At 46.6% G+C, this 14889-nt stretch overlaps 1 protein-coding gene across 1 annotated transcript; it reads right to left on the bottom strand.

The window, feature by feature from the left end:
• Nucleotides 1-847: 847 nt before the first annotated feature.
• Nucleotides 848-13784, bottom strand: smad1 (SMAD family member 1). Its single transcript, XM_062478149.1, has 7 exons — nt 13678-13784; nt 7186-7861; nt 4629-4901; nt 4395-4511; nt 2791-3012; nt 2161-2417; nt 848-1761 (listed from the first exon to the last, which is right to left on the bottom strand). The coding sequence occupies exons 2-7, from the start codon at nt 7583-7585 to the stop codon at nt 1618-1620; spliced, it is 1413 nt and encodes a 470-aa protein (XP_062334133.1). The 5' UTR covers nt 7586-7861; nt 13678-13784; the 3' UTR covers nt 848-1617.
• Nucleotides 13785-14889: the final 1105 nt, after the last annotated feature.

Below are 14889 nucleotides of genomic sequence, written 5' to 3'. Positions count from 1 at the left end.
CACGGATGAGCTTTCATTCACAGGAACAACAAATGACCCTGCAGTTAATGAAAAAACTTTATTGAATCTTCCAGTAGAGACTTGATATTCATGGAATAAAACTGCTTTCTGGGATTACTAAGCAAAAACAGCACAAATTAAAAAACAAGAAAAGAGGTGATCTGTGAAAGTGCAGATAAAAAAACAAAGATACATGTCAAAAAATTAAAAGAAAATAAAAAAAAACAGTATAATAGTGGATGGGACTCCTCTAAGAATAAAGAGTTGAAAGACAACAATTTGCATTTAACAAAAAACAATAAATGCATTATAGAATCATCAGTAACTTTTACTGATTGCAAATATGTTTTTTCAGTCAACAACTTAATATGCCCAGGCAAGAAATGCAATGCAAAAGGTTTCATTTTAACCATCTTTCAGCAAGTTTGCGCTGTCATTGTAATAAAAGAATGAGGCATAGGTGAGATGGATCAGTGTCCATATTCTGAACATGACTCTACAATTGACACCTTTTTTTAGCTGCACCCCACACAGCAAGGGACACACAGAACCAGGCCTCTGGTTTCACATCTGCTGTGATGTTCCTGCTGTCTACCAGTTGTTTTTGTGATGCTATGTTTACACAACTACGCTTTGCAAAAACAGACTGCACAGCAAATACTCTAATGGTGAGAATACCTAAAACACTATTTTATTTTATTCAGTTGAACACGAGTGTAACACAAGATGAGCAATATTTATACACTTGTATTCCCCCCCCCCCATAAAAAAAGAATATCTTAAACCCCCCTATGGCTACCCACCCTCCCTCCCCAATCCCCCCCACTAAACAACGCCCCCCCCCCCCCATACGAGAATATTTGTCATAAACTGACGAAGGGCGTTCATCTGAAAACCTTGCTACATGTTCTGTATGCCAAACCAAAAAAATGAATGAACGCAATTTGATGTCTGAGAAGACACTTGTTGATTATTGACCTTGGTTATTTTCATACCCTCTAAATATGTTTATAAGAAACTTAACACCGCTACAATTAATTCATCTTTCCCCCGCCCACCTATATTGGTCACCTGCCTCCTCCCCCACCCACGACCCTGTACATGCTTATTTGTAACGACCTGGCAGTCATTAACCCTCCCGGGAATATCCGAGGGTCCAATGAAAACTGGGATGTAAACTGGGATCAAGGGAAGAGAAGGAAAAGTAAAAAGAAGAGAGTATAAACTGCGGTGTCAAGATCAGATCAGGGAGGATACCTGCGTTGAAGATGAGTGTGATGGCCTGATTATTACAGTTGGTCACAGTGATCAAGTATCTTCCAGTTGCTTCTATCTCACTTGCCCCATCCCCTGCCATGTCCGTCTGTGAATCTGCAAATGTGCCTGATTCAGACATCCTTCAAGTAGAGTACAAACCCAAATCCCGCCCAAAACAACCCGCCCCTTGTCTAGCCACAAAATCTGAATATGTTCCAGTCAAAATCATCTTGCTTTGACGGAAATAAAACAGATCCAGGATCAGACTATACCCACCACCACCCCCCCCCCTCCCCCTCGCCCGACACCGGAACCTAAATGCTGGGTTTAGACAGCCAACAGGCCTGGGGATAGCTGAGTTTAGGACACGGAGGAGATGGGGTTGAGGGGAGAGCCCATTTGTGTGAGCACCTTGTCCAGCCATTGCAGGGGCCCGTGCAGGTGGATCTCGATCCAGCAGGGGGTGCTAGTCACGTCCTGGCGATGGTACTCTGCCCCCCAGCCCTGCAGCACAAGAGAAGAAAACAGTCAACTGTCAGCGAGTACAGTATATACACTGGATGTAGTGCACTATCCCTGTCTTTGTGCATGATAGTTTTTTACACGGCTGTAATGCCGCAATCTCGTCTAGGAGATCATTAAAGTAAAGGGAGTCAGGTGGTTGAGCGGTTAGGGAATTGGGCTAGTAATCAGAAGGTTGCTGGTTCGTGCCAAATTACGTTGTGTCCATGGGCAAGGCACTTCACCCTACTTGCCTCGGGGGAATGTCCCTGTACTTACTGTAAGTCGCTCTGGATAAGAGCATCTGCTAAATGACTAAATGTAAATGTAAGTAACAATCTAACCATCTTGTACTCTGCGAGGTCAGCGGGTGTCTTTCTACGATGCCCCCCCCTCGGTTACCTTGACGAAGCTCATGCGGATGGTGCACATCTTGGTGAGCTCGTAGACGGCCTCGAAGCCGTGGTTGACGGACTGGGCGAGGAGCTCGGCGAACTCCTGGTTGTTGAAGATCTTGAGGCTGCAGCCGCTGGGGATCTTGCACACGGTGGTGGGGTGGAAGCCGTGGTGGTAGTTGCAGTTGCGGCTCTGGACGAAGATGCTGCTGTCGCTGAGGCACTCGGCGTAAACCTCCCCGCCCACGTAGTACAGATGGACGCCTGCAGGGGAGAGAGTCGTGCTGAGGTACGGTTTGTGAAAGGAAATTCAAATAATTACCTCAGTCTTTGCTCTTGGCTGGTTCACAACCAACAAGGTTAACCCTTTTTTTAAGACGTAATTCTAAATGTAAAGACCCTGGATACTATATCAATAATAATATATTTAATTAATACATTGAAATAAAGATTAAAAAGAAAATGTATAATATTCATATAATATAACAAAATTAAATAGAACATTGATACAGCACCAATACACATGCCTGTGTCATTCTTTGGAATATTTCCTCAGAATAGCAGCCTATCCCCACATCGACAACTATCGATCCAAGAACTTCTGCGCCATGTGGTCACAGGTTGGAGCCGGCCCTACCTTTGCCGATGTGCCGCCGGGTGTTCTCGATGGTGGAGTTGCGGTTGACATTGGAGAGGAGGCCCAGGCAGAAGCGGTTGCGGTTGTTGGAGGGGTCTGTGAAGCCGTCCACCAGCACGCTGGTGGAGGATGCCTGGAAGGCCTCGCCGACACGGTTGTTGAGCTCGTAGTACACGATGGAGCACCAGTGTTTAGGCTCCTCGTACGCCACGGGCTGAACATCTGCACAGGAAACACAAACACAGGGTAAGATATCCTGTACACGTTGACACGCAGATAATGTGAGCGTACACACATCCACTGCTAAAAACATCTGGACACAAGGACACATACAAGAACTATCTTGGGAGGAGAAATGCATTTTTTGCAAACATGTTTAGTAACTTATAGTATCTTTAGTAACAAAAACATGATAGTTCTATGCATTGCAGAATGCCCAATCCAGCTCTTTAAGACTGTAGTCCAAGCTAGGCTGAAGGGAGTGAAACAGGCAGTAAACAGGAGTAACTAGCTGCCCTGCCTATGTATGGCACATGCCCTCACCCCATGTGTCTACCGTGAGCCGAGTGCCAACTGAGCGTGGCACCCTCTGGATTAGGGCATGTATTGTGTTTATCTAAACGTGAACTTCTCCCAAACTTCCTGCCTTCCATGGGTACTGGCTAGCAGGTGTGTTTTGTCTTGCAGTTTCCCAGAACAGACGGCTTACAATGGAGAACCCCCCCCCCACCACCCCCCCCCCCCCCCCCCTGACAGGATGCAGCTTGTGGAGGAGAGAGAACTACTCCCTAATTTTTGCAGTTCTTCCCGCTATCAGTGCCTCTCTCTGTGTGTGTGTGTATTTCGTTCACTATTAAAAACAAAAGACACTGAGTGTTGGGCTCGAACCAAATCATTTGATATTTGCAGCGTGCCACTTGTATTAGACACAGATCTAAGAATAGGGGCATGGTCGCTTGCTCCCACAGCTTCAGCATAAGAACGTAAATAATGACTTGTGTACGTGCGGTTTTGAAGAATTGCGTGCAAAAACCTGCACGCAGTTGTGGTTCAACCACACAGTTTGAGGTAGTGACGGTCGAGGCAGGGTTTCAGATATAAAACTGGGAGGTAATTAGCACAGGCAGTACTTAACGAGCCTTCAGTAATGACCACCGGCAGAGATGACATCAGACAGAGGGTTTTAAAGCACTCGTAAAAAAGCTGCATCGAGGCTGACTTTAATTGCTCCAGGCTTTGAACCTTCCCTTGGGTTTCATGCACCCACACCACATCATGCTCTCTCTACTTGACCCCTAACGACCTTAAAACAGAGGGATGGATGTTCGGTAGTATTTCTGATGGTAGATAAGGACTTGTTTTACTTTTGGCTGAACAAAGTTATTCCTCTTGATGTATACTTGCGTATTCCACAATATATAAATACATATTCCCTATGATATCCTGTATATATGCTATATGTATGGTATGTAATATATTACATGCTGAAAAGGGCAGCGCCGACAAGTGGGCGGTGTCAGAAAGTGCCCCCTAATGCTTCTTGAAACAGCGTTGTTGGGGATTGTGAGTGCTGTTTATGTGTGTGTGTGTGTTGCCATAGTTACCTGGCCGGTTGCTGATCTCCAGGGGAAGGGCCGGGACCAGCAGGTTGGTGTCCATGGGCTGGGGGCAGTCCTGAGTCATCTGCTCCTCCGGGGGTATGTAGGCAGGAGGGGGGGTCTCTGTAGCAGGCACAGGTAGATGGAGGGGGTGAAAGATGGTACCATAAGAACACGGGGGGGTTTCATTTCAAACGTCAGGCCCGGGTGGAGGGGGGCCCCCATGGCACGGGAACGCACCTGGCATCTGGAAGGGGCTTCCTGGGTCAGTGCTGCTGGGGGAGTGAGGGAAGGTGGCGCTGCTCCCACTGCCAGGAGAGCTGGGGTAGCTGTTTACTGGAGAGGTCGGGGGGAAGGCTGGCGGCAGCGTGTTGGCCTGGGAAAAGGATTCTGGGAAGGTGGCATTCTGCGGCATGTGAGGCTCGGTCTGGTGCAAGGGGTTGCGGAAGCGCGGCAGCATGCTGTGCTTGGCGTTGAACTCGCTGTTCCTCGGCACCAACACCGGGGGCAGCACTGGGAAGAGAGGGAGAAGAAATGTCCGGTTGATTGTCATTCAATCCATCCGTCTGTGTGTGCCTTTCAAAATGTCTGCGTTCTCTGGAAACCGTAAGACATCGGACAAAATGGCGCCGTGGTGCTATCCAACAGTTAAAGTGGATAGAGTGGGCTTCCATTTTGAGTTACTCAAATGAACGATGTATAAAACTGCACTTCATCAGCAAGAGAAATCTCTTTGAGGATCTACAATCAATATACCACCACACTGACAATAAAACCAGGCTTTGAAATTCCCTGCACACACAGTTTTGCGTTCATCTAGAAAGGGCTATTAATTTTCATTGAGGTGTATGAGGCTCCCTTGGTTTGATAAGTGTTGCTCTCTGATGCAAGGCTTGACCCTGCGAGTGAGTACAGCCAGGGGGGGCTCGGCCCTCTCTTTGTGTCAGTAAGCCCCTGAAGTCTAGTAGCGCTGCAAAAGCATGCACACACTCATACACACACACACACACACACAAACTTGCTCACACACGCGCGTGCGCACTACCCAGGCAAACGCTCACCAACACACACGTGCATTCACTACACGCACACACACACACACAACGATGGACCCTCTCTAGCGCAGACTGAGTTCTTTAATTACAGCATCATAAAGAGCCCCTCTCTATCTGCTCACTGGGTGCAGATGCCCCTGCATTTTTGGGAGTTTTGGCATCCAGCTTGTTGATTTAAGCCAGCCGTTTTTGGCCTTAGTGCCAGACATTCTTCTGGGAGAAAGCACCTTTCAAGAGATCCTACTTTGGGGGAATTCATCATGCCGGGGTAAACTTTATGGAAGATCATCTTGAAAGACTCATTCAGATGTGTGAAATTCGGAACCAGAGAGATATTCTCCACTTGTGTCCAACTACTTAAACCAATAAAGTTTTGTCTATTAAATGCCACAACATTGATGGCATGACTAGGCCAACTGTTGATAAACCAAAACACAATATACTTTTGAGGACATCACACCCTTAAAATTGGCATATTTCAATTATAGAAATTAAAATACTCAATTATTTTTAAAGATGTCAATCTTTTGTATTAAAAAAAAGATAGTTTGATTTGATGTAATAGTTTAGTTAGTTCGATGTTAGGCTGAAGTTAAACCAAAATATTTGATGTCAAATTAGTTTGTGTAAGACTAGATGTGTGGCACAATCATTAGATGTCATCCAGCTCTTGTGTTAATGTTTTGGGAAAAGCTTTGAGGATCGGAGAGAGGATGGGAGTGTGTGTGTGTGAGGGGGGGGGGGTGTGAAGAGGAGGAAGAGGAGAGGATGTGTGTGAACAGACAGCTGTTTCAGATCACGGAGCGTGGACCCTTACACCCCCCCTCTCCTCCGCTCCCCAGTAAAAGTGTGCGAGGCAGGCAACCACTCCTTCCTCCTATTGTATGTGAGTGACAGGCTTCCTGCCCCAGTGTTCCTCACAGCAACACCGTGTGTGTGTGTGTGTGTGTGTCTGTATGTGTGTGTATTCCCCAGCTGGCTGCACAGAGCATGCCCAAAACAAAGCCCCCATTCTCCCTCGGGTGGAATTTCCTGCTAACACACTCACTCACACACACACACACACACACTCACACACACACCGCCCATAGCTTCCCCCCCTTCCTCCAGCACCCTGTGCACAGCTGTTTCTGTGTGGTCAGCTGACACTCATCTTCTGCTTAGTAGACAGACAAAAGGCTGCATTTGATGTCCCCTGCTTCTCCCCTAGCAAGAGAAAATAATATATCTTTGTCTCACACAGACACACACACACACGCAGCTGAGACTTCTGAACAGCATCGACAGCCAGGAAACTGTGCTCCTGTGTGTTTGTGCCCGTTCCTGTATAATTTTTATGTGTGTGTATATATGTGTGTGTGTGCATGTGTATCTGCACGAGTCTGTGTCCGTGCTTGACAGGTTTCGGAGATCGAGAGGTTTGTTTTGAAGTATCCCAGTTCAAAAAGACAAGTACCTGGCCGACAGGTGTGGGGGATATAGAAAGAAGATAGGAGGGAGGGAGAAAAAAGAGAGAGCCGTTTGGAAGCTGGAAACCCACATGCAGAGCAACGATGAACTAAACCAGAAGACGATTCAAGCATCTTCGTAAAGTGTAGAGATATACCCGTTTTAGTATTTCCTTTTTAATGAACTTGACCTGCATTGTACCAGAGAGTGTGACTATGTGTCCTAACGTGAATCGATTTGAAAGCGGGAGTGCAACTGTAGGTTTGCGTGTGCGGTTGAAACGTTGGACCCACCTGGACTGTCAACCCTCTTGTAGTGGTAGGGGTTGATGCAGACATCCTTCTGCTTGGAGCCGAAGGGGAACTCGCAGCACTCCAGCGCCTTGAGCTCGTGGTGCGACTGCAGGTCGGGCCAGCGCCACACCCGGCAGTAGATGACATGCGGCAGGCCCTTCCGGTGGGACACCTGGAGCCGTCCGTCCAGGGAGCGAGGGATGGTGACGCAGTTGCTGGGCTGGCCGGGGCAGCTCAGGGCCCTCTCCAACTCCTCCATGGCGCCCTTCTTCTTCTTGAGCTTCTTGACCAGGGCGTCCACCGCCTTCTCGGCCCACTTCTCCTCCTCGTCCCCCTGCTTCCAGCCCAGCAGGCGCTTCACGGCCGGGCTGGTGAAGGAGAAGAGCGACGTGACGTTCATTTTTCGGACGGGGAACCCTCCCTCCTCCTATCGGTCCCACGCGGAGGCTTTTTTGGAGGGACGGACAGCTGTGCGTGCGTGTCTGATTGCGTGTGTGTATGTGTGTGTGTGTGTGTGTGTGTGAAGGAGTTTCAGGAAACTGGGGAGGGATAGTCCAGGGAGAAGAGGGAAAGGGTGAGCGTCGAAGGAGGGATGTTGCTTCTTCTTGTGGGGGGTGAAAGATGGAGCTGCCAGCTTCAGTGTCCCAAAACCAAGGATCGCTTCAACTCGAACCACCTGGAGAGAGAACCAAGACCGGTTTATCACAAATGCATAACAACACACTGTCGAATTACAGTCACAGACAGACGAGCAGATCGACAGACAGACCGACAAATAGACAGACAATAAGACCATTGTCGAGACACTATAAAACATGCAGCTCAAGGCGCAGCTCTACACATCTTCTGCCTGGAAACCAAACCGTACAAATCTTAAAGCCCCGGCCCGCTCTATTGGTCCTGCCTGAGGCAAGGACCAATGATGTCACTCTGTTATGACTTCTTGGAAGTTGCTGCCGGTGTGCCTGACCGTGAACACGCTGACCAGCGCATTCTCCACATGATTTCCTGTCCATATGAATCGTCACATTAGCACTCTCCAATGTCACTGTTGGTTGCGATATGAACACATACTGCCATTACAGAGACTGGAATACAAATGGTGAGGGTGGTAGCATTTGATCTTGGTCTAACGATGGTTTAGTCATTTGACACAACATGCATTGTTGAGGTACTTGTCTGAGTTGAAATATCAACACAACTTTATTGGTTGCTTTGGTTGAGAGAAATGTTCCATAAAACATCCACCAAAGAGGAGCCTGGCGACATCTGGGACCGTAAAACAAAACAAAGAGGTGTGTGGGTAAAAGTGCCTATTCACTGTGGTCCCCAAACACCCATTTCCTAAGAAGGTGAATGATTTTGTCACCTTCAAGGGAACCAAGGACATTGAATAAATTGGTCCCCTGTTTTTGGAAACTACAAGCAAGTTCAAATTCAGTTGAGGATCACCAAGTGTCACAACATGAACCGGGAGGTATTTTTGGTATGCCTAGAATCTAAAATAGAATGCGTGCACACACTCGCACAAACACACACGCAAATATTCTCAGTGTCTATCATTGCCCTGCTCTTGCACGTACACACACACACAGAATTCCACTTCATCCTTTCATACTTTCTGACTCAAACAAAGCATTCTGACAGTGAACACAGTGACAGAATTAGATTTCCTATTACCAGAAACCAAAACATCATCAAGCCTTCACTCTGCCTACAACCTAAAGCTTTCACACAAGCTGGTATTTCCGGCTATGTGTGCATTGGTATAGACAGATAGACGTTTTCTATCTGTGTTGGCCACTGTAAGTGCGGGCTACCAGGTTGGACTGAGGTTCTGTGAGAACAGGTGCTGTTTACAACAGCTGGTGTGTTAGTGTGTGTGTGTGTGTGTGTGTGTGTTGGGCAGAGTGGGGAGGGGGGGCGTCATTGGAGGATTGCTATCGCTAACCACACTGACAGTAAAGCAGGGGAGTTGCTCCTATATTTAGCCCAGCTGCCCCAATCACATTGGCTAATTTAAAAAGCCAGGGCCTAACTGTTGTCAGGTAGGGGTTGATGGTCTGCGTATGTCTCTCTGCTTATGAGTGAGTGTGTGTGTGTGTGTGTGTGTGTAGAGGAGCTACATCAAGGGGAACATGTGAGGGCCGACATCCTTTGAGTGTGAGGCGTGGCCGGGCTCACACACTCCCAGGCCACCTTGCTGCATTGTTCAAAAGCTCTGCTTCTGGGAGAGGGAGTAAACAGCGCGGCCGTTTATCTCTCCGCTTCTGTCATCGCCGTCCCAGAAGTGCCCTCACTTCCTGCTGGAGGCCCGGAGGCCTCTCTGCAGGTGGAGAGAACGAACAATCCTGGGGCTGGGAGAGAAAACACACTTCCCCCTCTCTCTCTCTCTCTCTCTCTCTCTCTTTATCTCTCCTCTTTCGCTGTCCTTCTTGCTTGACACTTTAGGCGGGAGAAGATATTCCAAATGCATTTGAAGATGAGGAGAGGGACAGTAAAGAGGACTGCAGGAGAACAGTCCGTCACAAACATCATGTTTGAGAGACCAGCTGCAGAGAGACCCAATGACTAACTTTTAATCCAATTCAGATGCAGGATTCCAGGAAAGCACACACTATAACATCTGGACCAGGCCGCACAGTTGCTTACTGTCATCGCTATGCAGCTGGACCCATTCCCCTTCCTCCTCCTCCTCCTCCACCTCCTCTAGGGTATTTCCAAACCTGGGGATCTATAACATCTGACCGCTGTACTGACCACATGTTTACGTAAGCGGCCAAGATCTGAGTTGGTGTTGACGCTTCTTTAGACAATGCTAGTTTGAAGTTGCCCATCAGAAAGTCCAAACCAAATGGCGCCACAAAAGGCCCTTCATTTTTCATGCAGTCCACAGTTCACATTTGAAACAGTTGAAATAAGAAACGAGACATTTTTATGGTCAAGTTTTGCAATGGGACTTCATTCAGGGAACACAACAGATAAGTGTCGATGGTATAGGTATCGGATTAGATAGCCACTTCAGTCATTAAAAAAAAGGTTACACAGAAAGTATACTTTAACTGTCTCAATTTACCCACATTATACGGAGCAGCGATTCTCAACGAAGTCAAATCGGTCATCAGTGGGTCCTAGTGAACCTCTACATCAAAGATAATCTGATCCCTAGAAGCTTCCTTCAGCCTAAATCACATTAACATCCTAAGCATCTATCCCTCTGCCTCGCAGTTGTCCATCTCCTTACCCAACACATTCTTTGAAAACTGCCCCCCCACACCACACCACACCACACCACCCCCCCAACCCCTCTCACTCTCTTACACAAGTCCCGCCTATGAAGAATTGCATAAATACCTTGTCCGGACAGGCCAACTTCTACCTCCCCTATTAAACCTGAAACACACACCACCGTTTACACAAGAGCACCATAAAAATCACTCCGGTATCCCCTTCGCTTCAGTCCGCAATTTCCCTCGGTAATGGGTTGGCATTAGCCCGTTAGCCAGAGCTGCGGGCTAAAGGGCTAATCGGAGGCTGAGTGGGATCATGCGACATTGGCGAGCTGTGAGCGGGGTTGACCCGCCTGGCTAGCACTAATGCTAGGTAGCAGTTAGACGCTAGAGACTAGCCGCATGGATCATTTTGCCCTGCTTCAGTGTCTGTTAATCAATTTAGGGCCGGGCTGTGGACGATGTGGAGGCAGTAACGATGCTCTCCTGGCCCTCCCAGGAGACGGGACATTATGAAGAAGCTACATTATTTATCAGCAGAGCCCTGGATAGGGCCTCCATTAGAGGCCGCTCAATTGAGTCGTTGGCTATAAAACAGGGAGCAGAGAGGAATGAGAGAGGGAAAGAGAGAGAGAGAGAGGGGGGGGGGGGGTGGAGAGAGAGGGGGGGAGAGGTAAGAGTGGGATGGCGAGTGAGGGGGTGGATGGATGGAGAGTTAGAGAGGGCAGAGATGGAGAGAAAAAGAGAATTTGAGAGAAAGAGATATTTTCCTTGTGCATTCATTAGGGAGCATGGGTGAGTATACAGTGTGCGCGTGTGTGTGTGTGTGTGTGTGTGTGTGTCTGTCTGTCTGCTTGATGGAGAAGGTGAGGGAGAGATGGAGAGAGTGAGAAATGAGGAAAAAGACTGAAAGGGGATGCAAATTCTACACACACACAGCCTGCAGCCTCTCGAGGTAAACCCACCAATTCACACAAGTGTGTTTTCTCACAAGAGTCATGCCTATGTAAATAGTTACTGTTAGACCTCACTGTAATGCACTTCACCATGTGGCCCACACAATTCCATTCAAGTGTGTCACATAACCCGCAGAACAGACAGTACCAAATCTCACGCCTACACACACACACACACACACACACAGTACACAAAGCATACTTGATAATCAAAGAATGACAAACAAAAACAACCCGCTATACACAGGCCGCATGCTGGCGGCTGCAACCATACACCCACCAAAACCTGACATTTACACAGTATGCTAGCGTCTCTGATGAGCTGAAAGGCTAAAAACAGATAAGCTAAAGCAAGTATGAAAGTCAAGCCCTCAAGTAGTAGTCTTAAGCCCCAGTCACCCACAAGTTTCCCGCCTTCATAGTGTAGTCTACGGCAAGGCCTGAAATAGCTGCAGCCCGACGTGAGATGCTGTACACCCTGACTAGACGCTGCGTTGACCTAGACAGACCACTACAAGTGCTAAACTAAACTGGGGTCAGTCAACACCCCTGTCAGAGCCGTCACACCACATACCTGGAGAGGACATACCAAGCTGATCCTGGGTCAGTTCTGTGCCATGAAAAGGCCTCTAACGGCATTGACCCAGACGGGCTGGTGGAACTGAGCTGTGGTCAGCTGTTAAACCCAGACAAACCACCCCACAACAATGACCCAAGAGGGCTGCTGTAGCTGATCTAGGCTAGCGTTTCCACCCAGACAGGCCACTCCACACATGTAACCACAGACATAACTCACGCCTGAAACCAACACATGGGCTTCGGGCAGCAATCCCAACCATGCCTGGCACTCAGGGGGTGGGGGTGTGTAGGGGGGGGGGTTCTGGGGTTGGTGTTGTGGTGGGGCGGACACCTCGCCTCTGCATATGGTGGAGGAGGGCGTCTGGGTTCTACGGATGGGTATTACTGAGGCTGGCGAGCCTAAATCCTGTTATGACTGGCACACAGGCATACGTGTAAAACACTCCAATGTCATTCTGTTTATATCTATGCAGGAGAATTGATTCTGAATTAGTTCATCGTTCTATAACGTGATAGCCGGCTCTCAGACGAAAAGACAGTTGAAAGTGATGCGTTGTTTTCACTTCATAATAACAGCTTCAGAGGATGCTACGAAAACTCGGTAGATTTAAGGTTGATGTGGTCATTGGTTTCAAGGTTAGGCCTTGTAACTCAAATTGAATTATTGCTTCAACGTACTGTTCTAGATGCATGTCCAGAGATTGTAAAAGTCCTCATTGATTTCAGCTCTGTCACAAGCAACTATATGGCACCTTTGCACATTCTACTGCCTACATTTCTCAGACTGACCAAGCTACAAAGGCAGATACACAAATAGCCATAACACTAATGAGACAGTGAAAAAATATGTTCATTTGAATGCAACGGAATAAAACAATTGAAGTAAATCACGGACAAGGACAAATTCGTGTCCTTTGGGTAATCTGATATGTCATCTTCAATGATGTCAGGAGATCTGGCCCTGGCTGCCATGAGTCTTTCACTCTTGCTTTCTGTCACACACACAAACACACACACTGCGTTCAGGAGATATGTTGATGCTGCAACCCTGTCTTTCAAAAGCATAAGACCTCCACTGGAGGATGTTAAGACGTGTGTAAACTCGCAGACCAACATAAAAGTCACTTAGTAATTCTTAGGATTTTGCAGCTCTTTGTGTTGCTATAAGATCAATCAAATCATCCTTTAAGACAAAGATGTACTGTTGGACTAAAAACACTGGCACTAAATCACTTTGAAAAGGTGTGCAACAAAGAATTAATATGATTAGGTACGTCTAAAACCGAAACTGATTGCGTGAGCTAACGCAAAACGACAAGCCTACACAGATAAAACACAAAAGCTCAGTCAGCTATCACAATGGTACATCTTCAAGTAATTAGTAGTTCGTTAGACTGGGCTACTTTCCGCTTTTACATTCACACCATCAATCCACACATCAGAAACGTTCACACGATTTCAAATGTGGTAATGCTGCAGTCATAGTGTTGATAACACAAGATTGCAATTAGCGAATGAGTTCCATACAGTGCCAATTGTCAATATTTTCTGCCATCAGACTGATAGAAAAGTTTGAAGGCTTAGAAAGAATGCTAAATTGCTCAAAGTTAAGTTTACCCTTGAAGTTTTGTATGAAAACGTCCGAAAAGTTGGCAAAACCCTAAATTGAGTGTAGCCTTCTTTCAATTGCCCTTGCGGAGTATGAGAAATATATAAAGTAACAGTACCTTCCGTGCCGCTTTCAATCTTGCCTCCAGTGCTTTCATACGGCTGCCCGTCTTGGGTCTACTCGCGCTGGCGTCAGTGAGTCGCGGGGCCGTCGCACCCTCCGCTGAGCGCCAGTATCATGCCGCGGTACACAGTTTGGGGCGGTCCGTGAATAACAAGCCCTACTTTTACGCATCTAACATTTTCATGCACTCTGCGGAATGGATTATGTAACTGTGAAACAATGTATTCTTTCGTGAAGTTAAAGGGGATTTTTTGCCAGTAAACAAACTTTTTTTTAAATGCAGTGCCAGTTTTATTGTTATCTCACAGCCCCTCTTTTGAGAAGCATTTCCATCACAACTGAACCATATAATAGCGTTTTATTGTGTTTAACATTACTGTGAAATTGCCCAAACTACAACTACATGAATGGGATGACAATAAGCATATGGCCAATAGCCTACATGCAAATCCATATAAATGCATTTGCCATACAAAAAGATATTCCACGTGAACTTGTTTTCTGCATTGGGCAAATAAACATCTCTGTTGTGACTCATTTCTGCAACAGATTTTCAGCTTGTAAATTTTCCGAAAAAAGTTAACTTCTTTTGCGGTCTCTTTTCAAAACTAGTCCACATAGTATCATGCAACCTTAACAGACAGATAGCTCTCTTGTCTGGTGTTGGTTATCTGATGCGAACTCCTGAACTGCACTGTGTTAAGCAATCCACTCTTCTGCTTTGATTGTGATATGATAAGCACTATTTACGTTGTCAGGAGAACAAAAGTTTCTTAGGCGACGGTAAACATTAGAACATGTTCACTCATGTCATACACCATCTCAAATTCTCACCCTTCTGTTTGAGCAAATAGGTCTCGACGGACAGTCCAAGCTTATAGTCGTAAACAATATTATCTATACATAGATAAGAGATTAAAATAGACTAGAGTCTTGCTTGTCATCAAATGGTCTTATTAATGTTGCATATCATGCAACTATAAAAGGATAGAAGTTAAAATATCGTTTCCTCATCTCCTTTCTGGTTCTTGAAACTGGACTGTTTTTGCATAAAGTCTGCCTGCATTGTATTATGCGTTGTAATGTTAGTGACTTAATAGTATAATTGCAAAGAAAAGTGCATTCAGTACGCTAGTATTAAAAGATAGACTGTAAGACCTATACCAGTGATGCTATTGTAAATCACACAACATAAACACTTCCATGA

The sequence above is a fragment of the Osmerus eperlanus genome, chromosome 14, assembly GCF_963692335.1.
Source record: "Osmerus eperlanus chromosome 14, fOsmEpe2.1, whole genome shotgun sequence".
In the NCBI taxonomy this organism is placed as follows: domain Eukaryota; kingdom Metazoa; phylum Chordata; class Actinopteri; order Osmeriformes; family Osmeridae; genus Osmerus; species Osmerus eperlanus.
Note: the sequence above shows the minus strand (reverse complement) of the source record. Positions and strands in the feature narration are given on the sequence as shown.